Source organism: Phyllobates terribilis, unplaced genomic scaffold (genome assembly GCF_046119375.1).
Source record: "Phyllobates terribilis strain yellow unplaced genomic scaffold, ASM4611937v1 Scaffold_11__3_contigs__length_659146591, whole genome shotgun sequence".
Taxonomy (NCBI): domain Eukaryota; kingdom Metazoa; phylum Chordata; class Amphibia; order Anura; family Dendrobatidae; genus Phyllobates; species Phyllobates terribilis.
The window spans coordinates 121,486,258-121,499,844 of record NW_027362771.1 but is presented as its reverse complement, the minus strand read 5'-3'; the positions used below and the strand labels follow the sequence as shown (position 1 = coordinate 121,499,844).

Here is a 13,587-nt window from a genome sequence, read left to right as displayed (position 1 = left end):
CATATAAGAAAAGATAAATTTGAGCATTGAACGCTGGGTTGTTTTTCGGATCTCTTTTTGCAACACTGTCTATTAGGTCCATGGCCATTACATTTTCCATGCTCATGGCCCCCATATTAGATGATGACTTTTCACAATGTATTTCATGGCTTCCATCCCTACATGAGACATTATTACTATCACATAGGAATAAAAAGCCATAAAACACCACAGTGAATTTATCTCGATCGGATGCAATACTTATTTTCTTCACATGATTTCACATCTATTTCAAAACTAACCAATAATTTCATGCTACATTACGAAACATTTTAGACTATATTTCAGTGACAAGTTGCACACTGAAACTATTACATCAAAAATTAACAAAGCTGCAACTGTCAAAGGAATTTTTTTTGTGAAGACACAAACGATACAGTAAAACGGCTTTAGCCACTAAATGTAACACAACACCAGGGACAGCTAAACTGACAAGACAACAGCTAACATGCACCAAGAAATGTGGCAGATCTTGGAAGAAACCAATGATTTTATTAAAGCCAACAAACACCAGCCCAAATAACACATAAAACTTTACAAGACGTCTGGATCAATCTACGCAAATGATAATAGAGACCCCTCTCAACACAGAGATCTAGAACAAATAAACTTGTCTCTCACTAACTGTTATGAGACATGCATTCTTTGTATGGGAGACCCAAGCGGACAATTTGGTAACAGTTACACTTCATAACACAAACTACACAGCATCCAACATTATGATATTGGGTCAACAGAACATGCTTAGTGTATCTTTCATTCTACACAAAACCACAGACCACTGGTATCATTACACAAGAAGATGGAGAAAACTGATGGTCTGACAGTATACATTAAGTACATGCAGAGAAATAACACTAGCTAGTTTATTAAAACAGCCAGTGTTGTTGAATCAAAATTATAATTTATTACATACTTAACATAGATCAAGGCTTGAGAACCAATTACCTCTTTTACTATCCTTACTTACCTGCTTGATCCTGGTCTACCACAAAGTGGAATTTTTGAGTTGCATAAAGAAGAACAAGGTAGTGGTCAATTATGATTATATAATTAAATTAATTTGTCCAGAATTTTGATACAATGTGTAAAGTGTTATGTAATTTTTAAGGTTGTGGTTTAGAGATAATGTTTTCTAAAGGTCAATTTTCAAATGAAATGTGAATTATATTAGATAACTTAAATTAATTACATTGTAACTGGCCAAACTCTTATTGAACCCACAGCTATATATTTACATTGTAATTGTACAAACTCTTATTGAACCCACAGCTATAACTCTCATCCCACCCATACAAGCCAGGCTTGACCAAGTATGCAAGCGTTCCCAATATTGAGAAGAAAGAAGGCCACTGTCAAGCACTGGTGACAGCTCATCAACCTAAAGGGCAAAAAATTAGGAAATGATGAAATCCAACAGCCCAATCCTTCTATTCCCTTTTCCCTCCCAACATCAGTTGTTTGGGGAAAGATGGGAAAAGTCTATACATACTAAAATGTTATTCAATTTCACTGACTTTTGTTGGCTAGTCCGACATTAATGTGAATGTTCTCCATATCACATGTAAGTTGGTGATGTGACTATTGTTTAAAAATTCAGACTAGGAAATGTTTATGAAGTAGAGGAAAAGTATACATTTGACTAATACTAAGATTTAAAAATAATAGTTAAGATTTAATAATAATAGATAGTGACTTTAGTTACTGCTTGTTAAGATTTTTAAAAATAAAATCCTTAACTAAATTCTTTTCCATGATATCATAGGACCTAAGTAAATATATGTAAGTATAAGGCGCTACTCTATGCAAGTACCAACTATTTGTTGAAAGCAAATAAAACTATAAGTGCAGAAAATATTTCAAGGAAATATACGAAAAAAACAAGCTCCTGGTCTCATGGTTATCTGGCTATAGCCTAAATCCAGTTCTATCATGTAGTGAGTGTATGGCAGAAGCAACGGGATATGGCTTAACCATTGGCAAGCAGCATGAGTAATCATCTGGCAAGGGTTAAATAACAAATAAATTCTAAGCAAAGACTAAGCATATTCACCTCGTGAAGCCATTTTTCAACTAGGCCCTTGGCATTTGATGGAATTATTCTTATCACCAGCTCAACTTTTTCATTTTCCAATGACTCCATGTGGGTAATTTCTTTCTTCGCATTAAATGTAAGTTTTGCAATGCCTTCAAAGCATTTCTTAAGGTGTGGTTGGACTCTAAGTGGATCCTTTGTCTCAGAAAGGATTTCCAGTAGTTCATCATTGGACAGGAAGAAAAATCTGGTAGGGTGTTAAAGGACAAGAAGAAGGATAACCTGAGTGACATTCAAACAAACATTTCACACAAACATGTAGGGCTGACAGAGAAAACAGACTGTTTACCTTGGAAAGAATAGCCTTTTCTTCTCCAAATAATCATTCAGGCCTTTCTGAATGTCATCCAACAGTAATTCTGCCTCCTTCAACTTATCCAGCATCTGGGGCTGTGAGATAACCCTCATGGCGTTGACCTCCTTCACAGACTCCCTCATTATTAGCCTCCTGGTGAGCAAAATAGAATATAGTGAATGTAATAACCATACTTCACACAACAGACTCTCTCGCTTTCAAATTGAAAATCCCCTTATTACAAAACAAGGGGTGATCTTTTCTTTTTCCATACCTTTAAATACAACTGCAACATTCATAGCTTTTTACAAAAACGCAGCTGCTTTTTAAGCTTTGGCTAAATAGAAAATGCTGGCTTGTAATTCTGCTGAGGCTGAATGCATTATTCTCTAATACACTTTGAGGGGTTTTTCATTTTTAACTACATTGGACAAGGGAAAGTCCTTCGTCCATCTAATTATGACTGAGCTTTGTTCAGTGCCATTAACCCACACTGCTGGATTGATCCTATTCTATTATTTGCCCTAACCAGTTCAATAAATCAACACTGCTTATTTTTTTTTTCATTGGGAAATGAGAGAGCTCATTAGGAGGACTGTGTGGGTATAAATGATGTGGAAGGAAACAAAATAAGACAAATATAAAGACAATAAGAAATACTTGCAAAGAATTAGATCTATTGTTCTTCCAAGTCAAATCAAGAGAATAGATACATAGAGATCAAAAGAAAACATGTTGTCCGACATTCTTTTTGTCCTACATGCATATAATAAATATGTACTAATTAAGACCTATAATACAACTAATAGCAGTAAACTTAAAAAAGCTACATGACCATCTGATATTAATATTCTAATATTATATTAGAATTTCTTAATGTATTCTATTAAATTATTCATAGAAAAATACAAGGAGGAAAAATCACAAGAAAAAACTTTGATATTAATTAGTGATGAGCGAGCATGCTCTTTACTCGAGATTTGCGAGCATGCTCCGGTGTTTTCCGAGTGTCTTCAGCGTGCTCGGGTGTTATGTTTTAGTCACGCCGTGCGCATGATTTACCACTGTTTGACAGCATTAATACATGTGAGGAATGCTTGTTTCTTAGGCATTCCTGACATGTATTAAAGCTGTCAAACAGTCGCAAATCATGCGCACAAAGTGACTAAATCATAACACCCGAGCACGCTGAAGATACTCGGCGAGCACTCGAGCATGCTCGCCAAAAGGGTTAACAGAACATATTCGCTCATCACTAATATTAATCTTACAGCTGCCAGTTAGTACTTAAATAGTATCTCTCACCACTCCTGATTTGTCTGATATTTGTATTTCCCATCAATTCACAGTTTTGGGTCATGTTTTTGAGAACTCTACATAATGAATTTACCCTGTTATTCCTCCTAAAAAATTATAAATAAATTGCCAATTGGGCGTCATTATTTGCCCCCACAATCTAACATTGTTGTGAGTCATTGGACCATATCAGAGTGTGTAGAGATACATCTTAACGTTCACATTGTCAACTTCATAAATTTATAGAAAGAATAAAATAGGAAGAGCACAAAACAATATTCTCATTTCACAAAAATACAAGTATGTACTAAACTAAAAGTGTTAGGAAAGGATGCACGTACTCATTAACTAGTAAGTGAAGTTTATTGATACTATCTAAGCATTAACCCTAGTTTCACCACTTGGGGGTTACTGGAGGCTCTTTATATACATAAAACATTAAGAATTGTAGAAAAACTTGATAAATCAACTGTTCTAGTAAACAAAATGTCTCTTTATTTATGTTGCGTAGGCTAATTGTCCATTTCTTATTAGCTCTGTCAACAATGACTGCTTAATAAGTGTCTGAAATATTTCTATTTTTTTAACAGTTTTCCCTTGGTGTTCATAGTGTAATTTAGTAAAGGGGGCATTGTTCCTCTGTGAAGCAGAGAAACAAAAAGATGATGTTACAAGATGATGTAACAAGATGATGGCCCGTTCTCTTTATTAGTCCTATATGCAATAACATGGGTCCATTGGGATTAGATTTATCTTCACTGTGTTGTTTGCATCTGTGTTTCTGTCTCTCACTATAGTGTAATTTAGACAGATGTGATTTCAGTGTCATGCTCTATTATACTAAATTTATGATTTTTAAAAGGAATATGTCACCAGCTTTTGGCTGTGAGAGCAGCATTATATAGGGACGGAGACCCTGATTCAAGCAATGTGTCACTTACTGAGCTGCTTGCTGCTGGTTGATAAAATCACTGTTTCCTGTGCTATAGATCTAGCAGTTCTCTGAATGCTGAGCTCTGTGTAACTCCACCCACACCACTGATTGACAGATTTCTGTGTATACTGTGCAAAGACAGAAAGCTGCCAATCATTGATGGGCGAGTAGCTATACAGAGCTCATGATTATAGAGGACTACATGACAGCAAATTTACTAGTCCATTTACTAGTCCTCTATCGATAAAATGACTGTTTCCTCTGCTGTAGATCTAGCAGTTCTCTGAATGCGGAGCTCTGAATAAACCCGCTCACACCACTAATTGTCAGCTTTCTGTGTACTTTGCTCATTGATAGAAAGCTACTAATCAGTGGTGGGGGGTGGGTTTACACTCAGCAAGAGGACTACTTGGCGCAAGAAAACTAGTCCTCTAGTGATAATCTCCTGCTGATAAAACACTCATTTTATTGAAACTACAACAGGAATCCTAGTAGGCGACATATCAAGGGAATCAGGGTCTCTGCCCCTTCCTAATGCTTCTCTGAGATTAAATATAAAAAATCTGTTGACAGATTCCCTTTAAAAATGGCTGTACCCAGGAAGAGTAATTGCCCCAATTATAAATATGCTTTACTTTGGGGTAATGCTGAATGAAAAGCAATGTCAGACGTTCATCTAAAGTAAAATTAAACTCATTGCTCAAAACAAGCCCACTAATAAACATACAGTTAAATATGTGCACTAACTATATCTTTTGTGATGTTCACTGTATCCATTCATAGTGACTTGGCCACTTTATCAGTCATGTAGAAAATGTGACTTGCATTTAAATGTATTTAAATGCATTTACTATTCATAAATTATATAATTTGAACCCTCATATGGTTTTAAAGGGAATTATAACCATAGATATTCATTTATAAAGGCATAAATGATATGCCTTAAAAGCAGTTCTATATATTCCCATACACTATAATAGTGAACCACATACGCACATGTGTAGAAGGCTCTGGTTATTGCTGCAATGACCAGCTTCTTTTTTCAAGAGTTGTCGGACTTAATAGTTGGAGGTTACGGAAGTGAATCTTTACTTACCAGATATTCATGACATATACAACTCATATGCCACAAATGTCTTGTTTTCATAGTACAAAAATATAGTTAAATTATGCACTCTGAAACAACCCATAATTTATTGAATCCAATCTTTTATAACTTTTCTAAAAAAATACACTTATGATCAAGTAACACTGGATAAGCCCATGACAATCTGTAGGAACATTATTTCTTTATAACAACTATTGTGGGCCAATTTGCTAGGTCATTTTATCACTCCATTGAAAAACCATCTGACAAACATTCCAAAGCAATCATCTTTTATAACGTCTGTAACTAGTTTCATATTTTCAATTTACCAATGGGTCAACTATAATGATCTTTTACTCTCTCTGAGATCTGTCCAATAATGTTCCTTTTGAAGACTATACTAAGACACCTTGAAAAAATTATTGAACAATGGGTTTTATTTGCTTATTTTGCCTTAAAGGAACAGAGGTATTAAAATGAGTTGGAAAAATAGGACTTGTACTTATATATTGAATTGATCTTTTATGTTTGGCATACCTATGACAAAAGCCACCACAGGAAAAAAAAATGGAAGCTGGCACGTTTAGGTGAGCTGCACTGCGGGAATGAAGAGGCTTTGGATTCCAAGACGGTTATTATTAATACCAACGTGTTTCTGCTCCGGACCGGCGCCTTTCTCAAGGTATAAAAACCAAATGACCACAGCTCCAAAAAGCCACCACAGATCAGACATAAATTTGTTATTTACCATGTCTTTAAAAACTATGCACATCTTAATTAATGTCCTCATAATTTACAGCTAAAATACATTTGTGTCAGTGGTATATGCACTGGCACTATGCAATTGTGTACAGCCATCATTCACAGTGTAACTATTCTATCTACTATTTCCTATCTAGTGTATAAGTATTTTCTATCAGTACAGATAGACTGTTTAAACCAAGCCCAGGTGCTCAGAGCATCTTCCGTCCTACATGTTTTCAATCTATTTCCCCCCCATCTGACACCTGTAAAACAAGAGACCTCAATCAAGGAAGAAAAGGGCAAAGATATATGAAAAATTAATATATGCTAAGGTGCACTGAATTGTTTGAGCACACTAACAGTGCACCAAGTGCCTGTATTTGGGTTGTGCAGTCATTTTGTGCTGATAGAGCCTCTTTAAAGTCTAAAGGACCTGAAAGGAAACTATTTTTGAACATTCAGTTCAATGAAAAAAAAATGCAAAAAAGTTCAAGAAAAGATAAGGCGACCATCAGCAACCACCAGTATACAATTCTAGAAGTCATGAACACACCACCAAGAAATTTGAAGATCCAAACAATTTTGATTTGTTCACCAGACATTGATACCAATTGGAAGGCACATAATAATAATAAATACATACTTTTTGCATATGGATTAGCAAATTTAGAACATTAGAAATCATAAAGTTATTAAAATAAATAGCGGTAACTAATAGTGCTTGCCATATCAAATAATCTATATTGGATTTTAATCCACAGCTTTAACCCCAAGGTGAATGTCCTTCCCACATAAAAGTAACCGTGCTGAGAAAACCAATTATCAGTTCCTATCTATGAATTCAACTAGGCAGATTTATTTCCTACAACTTAGAAGTCATAAGGTGAAAAGGCTCCCATGCAAATTATTTCTTGAAAATTTTATTAAATGCTGGCTGAGACAAATATGGACTACAATAATGTCAGCTGCTTAAAATTCAAGACTTCAAAGGTTCCCACATAAAGAAAGTCTTCTAACAGAAAATTAATGACTTTGGCTTATGATGTCTTTTGCAAGCATCAGTAGAAACAGAATAATTATGAAATAAAGGAGGATTTAGAACAAAAAAGAGGTATAAAAGAGCAAAGTAAGAATGTCACTAAGGAAACAAGAGAATATAATCAAATAGATGAATGTAGATACAGAGCTATGCCACATATCTGTAATGCTATAGATCTATAAATAGGGATCATGTCACTATGGATACATACTGTATTTTTATGGCAAGAATTAGAAAAACACCTATAAATTTACCTATAAACATGAATACACCTAGTGGGTCGCCAATGGCCAATTCTTACTATAAGATGTATACATCTTTCTATCTGACATAATATAAGGAATGTTAACATTAAGAAATCTTTTTTTATTTGCCTGGCATAGTCATATCTACGATGTACAGGTGCAACTTAAGTTTCTGGGGTCTATTGCATATTCCATAGGAAGGCAATCAATCTACCATGAGTAGAGATAAACAAATTGATATGCAAAGGATTGAGTTTGAGTCAAATTTTCTGAAATTCACATTTCCAAGTAAATTCAAACAATTTGAGAATCAATTCAGAATTTGCAAAAAAGAAAACTTGCCCGGCACCAATTCCCAAACTGGAGAAGCATTGAAGAGTGGGCTAATGTAGTATTGCGAGGCCTTGCGGATTTCCCTATAATGCCCAGCAGCTACACTATGCCATCACATCTTAGTTTATCAAGCAGATTATCATACCTTTCACAGTGGTAGTTAGTGCACCATTGGGTCATCCGAGATCAGTGGTGTTCAGTGGAGAACACTTCAGCTCAGGATTGCTGATATTTACAACAGAGCTGGATTCCATCTCCAGATTCAATGCGTAAGACAGATCATATTGATATATGTATTATTTTTATCGGTCTATGTCTCTCTGTCTTTCCAATATTGAGATTGGTGCAAATTTATCAGCTGCAAATTGAATTTAAGGGGAAAATTTGATGGAGCAGGTGAAATCGAATTTCCAACGATCGACTATTCTCTAACCATAAGTCATTTATAATACCAGCATTTTCTTCTGTAACAAAAGTGTTCTAGGCCCCAGGAGCTGGATGGAACTGCATAACATAAAGCTACACCTGAACACGACATTTTATGTAAAATGGTAATTGTGATTATCTACCAACAGCAAAAAAACTTACCAGTTCCTATCAACAATCTCAAATTTATTTCCTTCTACTGGTATTTGACTGCGTATATCTTCTGATCCAAAAACTGGTTCCAGGTATAACCAAGCCATTTGGACTCTGAGCCAAGATTCTAGAATTTCTTGAAAGAGCCGCTTGAGTTAGAAAAAAACGAAATAACACATTAAAACGAAGTTATTTTTAGAAATGCTAGTGAGACCTCAAACAGATGTCTGAAATGAATCTACGTATGATTATAGGAGCAAACCGCTATTTTCTCATATGTTCCCTGCAATCACATATTCTAGTAGGGTTAAGAGATGCCTGTTTTCTGTTCTATTTGGTGAAGCACAGTGAAGAATGAGCCAGCACAGCTGCCTCTTTGTACGTCTCACTTGGATGAGTCACTTTCTTACTAGGGGGACTGTATCTTTTGCATTTAACGTCACATAATAAAAACTTAGTGAAATCAATTTTACCTAAAAAATGCTATACTTTTTAATACTGCACAGATTGCTGATGGCAAAGTCAAAAAGTTTTCTATAATAAACGTTATTGAAGCATGATTCATGTTGGGCGGTGAAATCTGAGAAGTGGGTTGGAGATGAAATCTAAAAACTAATTAAATTCAACAAAAGGCAACATACCAGCTTTGATTCCCATGTTAATATTTCCTCTTCGAATGGTGTAATAAATGGAGAGCCTTTCATGGTTGTGGTTTTAACAATGTGATCTTCAAGAAATACCTTAAAAAAAGGAAAAAATGAAAAAATAAATCAGAGAAATATCAAGTTAGGATAGCAAGATTAGAGTATTGAATGAAATCTAAGGCAAAGATGAAAAGAATAGATAAATTGGTGCATCTGAAGAGCTGAACTTAAAAGCCAACCATCAACTGATTGAACCTTTTACTTCTGGTTCGAGGGATATTCACCTGATACTCAAATGTAATTTGAAAAGGTCAGATAAAAAGGACTGCACATTGTCATTTTTTCATGACTTAGTAATGTATAGTTTAAAAGGTGCAACATACATCTATTCTAAAAATGTTCTTTTTTAGTCAACCTTCCAATTTTACCAACTGTCACTTACAATATATATATGGATGAAAGATGAAAAGAATGAAATTAGATGTTATGGTTGAAAAGAAAGCCCAAGCAGTTAAATCACAAAAGAACTCTCATTACCTAGTATTCCTTGAACATAAAATTGACTATTTTTTATAGTGATGACTATTTTTAAAAAGTGACAACAGGAAGTGCAGCCATATTGGTTCTGCCATCTTCAAATAAATCTATTACAAACCAATGGTTTGGTTGACATTTTTAATTAAGATAGTTTTTATATGATTACAGTTCAATATCAGTTTCTTAGATGCAGTTTTAAAGGTGACAAACTATATCAATGCCCATTTTATAGGAACTTTTTGCTTAGAAAAACTCCACACTCAGTAAAGTAAATAAAGCATAATTGATAAACTTTGCCTTAATGTTATAACTTCTCATTAACTAATGAAGGCCAATGTTATCTTTCATGTGGAAATCCTCTATAACTGATTAAAGATGTTTCCTAAACTTTCTGATACAATCTGATTGATACTTTACAAGAAATAGTGGTGAGATCTATTTTCCCATGTGTCCTTCTCCAGCCAAGTATTCCCTAGCATAGTAAAGAATTTCTACATTTCACTAGAAATCAATTTCATTTTGCGCTAAATTATAAATTAAACAAATTTTACATCTCTATTTAACAGTTTTCAACACTATCATATTCTCCATTTATAGCCAAAGTGTAGCTGAAGCTTAAAAGGGTTATTCCGTCACACCATATTGATGACTGATCTGCTGGATAAATATGAGATTGATCAGTCCAACACACGGAACCACCACCTATCAACTGTTATGTATTACGGTGGTCATTGGATGTAAAAACTTTGAACAGTGCTGCAGCTCCATTCATTGTGTAGTGGCACCTGTTGGGTACTGCAGAACGGCTCCTATTCAAAAGAATGCTCCAGTATCATTTTTATCAAAATAGAATTTGTTCTGCAGTACTCGGAGCTGATCAGTGGAAATGACTGCTATCAATCTTGTGGATAGGTCATCAATATACTATGAGCAGACAACCAAATTAAAGAGGTTGTCCAAGATGAGAAAAAAGGGCCCGCTTGTTTTAAAAACAGTACCACTTTTGTCCATGGACATTCCATGGTATTGCTACTTATTCCCATTCACTTTAAGACCCAATGGTAACACTGTTTTAATAATTATACATTTTCTAGTACCTGACAATCTCTATAAACATCCCAATATAGATCATGCAGATGTGCATTATGCTTAAAACCTGAGCAGCATGACAAAACATTATACAATGTAATAGATGCATCATGCCATCTATCATATTTCCTACTATTTTCCTGTGTGATGCCCTATTTCATGGCAAATTGTGGCCTACTTTCTGCTAATCAAATTCCATGAGCTTATGTCTCTATGACTATGGAGTCTAGTTTCTTAAAAGATTAGCAGCGGGTGTAACTGACAGTACTTCGTATAAGGACCTGAAAGAATACTTGAATGGGAGTCTCCACCAATGAAGTCAGCGGTTATAGAAGATGGCTCATACTTCGTATAAGGACCTGGAATAAGACATGATTGGGAGTCTCTGCCAATGAAGTCAGCAGTTATAGAAGATTGCTCCTACTCCTATTTTACTTTGGTAGGACAAATGTTGGTAATTGGAAATTAATGTTAAAAAGAAGGTGTTAATGTGTAGATCGGGGGGGGGGGCTTTGTTGTTTTAATATTAGAGATGCTAAGGAATTTGGCTTTAAATGTTTCAGTATTATTTAATATATGTACTATAAGAAAGCCACAAGAATCTTATTTTGATGTTATGCTATAGCTTCACAAGAACGTATGGTATGAAGGTAATATATTGTAAAAAGTCCAATAGGTATTAATCAGATTTGCTGTTTTCCTTTTTTTTATTAGATTTGGTGAGCTGGAAAGATGTTGTATGTTCCCGTTTCCAGGCAAATATTGCTAAAGAAGTTATAGCAAGTGACTGTTTTGTAGAATGAAAATAAAGCTCAAATGTATAAATCAAAGTGAGTTATTGCATTTCCTTTCCATCTTTATTACTGAGCATACAGACCTCATATATTTAGCGGTGGGTGTTGTACAATGGTCAATAGCACTTCGATAAAATATTTTCAATAGAATATTTTGCAGTATACCAATTTAATTGTAAAGTCTTAGCAGAATTACTGTAGACATTTTGAATTGTGACTATAAGTCTACTTCACCCAGGGGTCTGTGACTATAGCTTTCTGACAAATTGATTAACCCATTTGTTATAATTGTATAAAGGTTTCCTAATCACTTGCAACAAATGCTCCCCCCAGGAAACAAGCCAAGCATTCAGTCTACCGCCTAATAACTAAAATGTAAAAATAGCTCTTGAAAAACTATGTTAAGGTTTTTTTATGCTGTTTGCCTCAACAACCAATAAACCTTTGGCTTCAGATCTTCACCTGGGCCGTCAACTGTCTTCTACTTTCATACCCTCCTCTCTTTCTGTGCCTCCCAGCCCTTTTCCTACATCTACCACCTATTTTTTGTGCTCTTATAGCTAAAAAATGATTATTAGAAACATTTAAAACATTGTTTTATAAATCCATTATTTCAAATAACAAGTGCATGGGAAAATAAAATCAAGTATTTCACCTGGATTTCATCAACAGCTGCTAATACATGACTGCCTCCATCCTTGTAGGGTGAAAAGATAAAGCACACATCTTCCCAATCTGTTTTCATTTTGTTCAGGGCTTTCTCTAGGGCATACTCTTTGCTGGCTTGCAAACTGATCTGATTTAGATCGTCAAGGTATTTTTGAAGGCCAAGGTGCAGAATTTCAAAAAGAGAGGTACCTTCATGTGGAGTGATGTTAAACCCGACCTATGGATAAAAATATACCAGATGGTACATGTCACACAGCAATACCACACACAGTGCAAGACCCAGACAAGAGACTTTTCTTAAAACAATTCTTACTAATGGCTAAGATAAAAATAGGAAGCTGGAACAATAGGTCAGTGTATATGAAAAATGGCTAATTATTTTTGAAAGCCCAAATATATTTTCATAAAATTATTATTGAGAAAGGAAATCTATTATTAATAGTTTATTGATACAACTTACACCAAAATATGGTTAATTGGCTCTGACGTGTTATAATAAAAATAATATAAGTCATAATCTTGTTACTACCCCAAGGTTTTTAATGACAATACACCAATGGCTTGATCAGATTGTTAAATTAGCAAACTTGTTCTCTCTCAAAGTGACATAAACATATTACCCCAGTATTGACATGCCTTAGATTGCATACACTGGTGAGTCCTACAAGCAAAAAGTAGGCTGGACCCAATGTGTTTTTATAGGTTTAAGACAGCCAAAATATCTGTATGAGGCGAAAGAAGAAAATATGTTAGGGTAAAGAAAAATATTGCTTGTTGAATATTAGAACCTTATGCTTTTGCTCTAAAGGAAATGAAGCTTCTACCAGAAATGTCTGGCAGAGTTTTACTCCCCTCTTCCCATTTAAAATACATGATCACTTGGCTGAACCAAGTAAACTTGTATATCAATGAATAGGAGACTTAGCAGGAATAGTCATGGACCAAATGGGCACAATATTTATGTAAAAGGGGTAGTAGTCTGGAAAGATAACAAGGGAACAGCTACTCTCTCTAAGGTGTATTGGCACCTTTAGAATCAACAAATGTTCCTCACAAAGACAATATTTGACAAATGTCAAAGTTTGTATACGGTACAATTTAGAAAAGCAACATAAATGATCAACACCGAAGATTCAAAGTTGGGCATAACCTCTCTTACTATAAAGGG

At 34.8% G+C, this 13,587-nt stretch overlaps 1 protein-coding gene across 1 annotated transcript in view; it reads right to left on the bottom strand.

The window, feature by feature from the left end:
* Window positions 1–13,587, bottom strand: part of LOC141165727 (dynein axonemal heavy chain 3-like) — a 2,796,342-nt gene that overhangs the window by 2,161,300 nt on the left and 621,455 nt on the right. The window contains exons 20-24 of the mRNA XM_073651577.1: window positions 12,406–12,636; window positions 9,328–9,426; window positions 8,696–8,835; window positions 2,424–2,582; window positions 2,093–2,321 (exon numbers count right to left, since the gene is read on the bottom strand). Of these exons, the coding sequence (XP_073507678.1) occupies window positions 2,093–2,321; window positions 2,424–2,582; window positions 8,696–8,835; window positions 9,328–9,426; window positions 12,406–12,636 (858 nt within the window). The remainder of the gene's footprint in view (window positions 1–2,092; window positions 2,322–2,423; window positions 2,583–8,695; window positions 8,836–9,327; window positions 9,427–12,405; window positions 12,637–13,587) is intronic.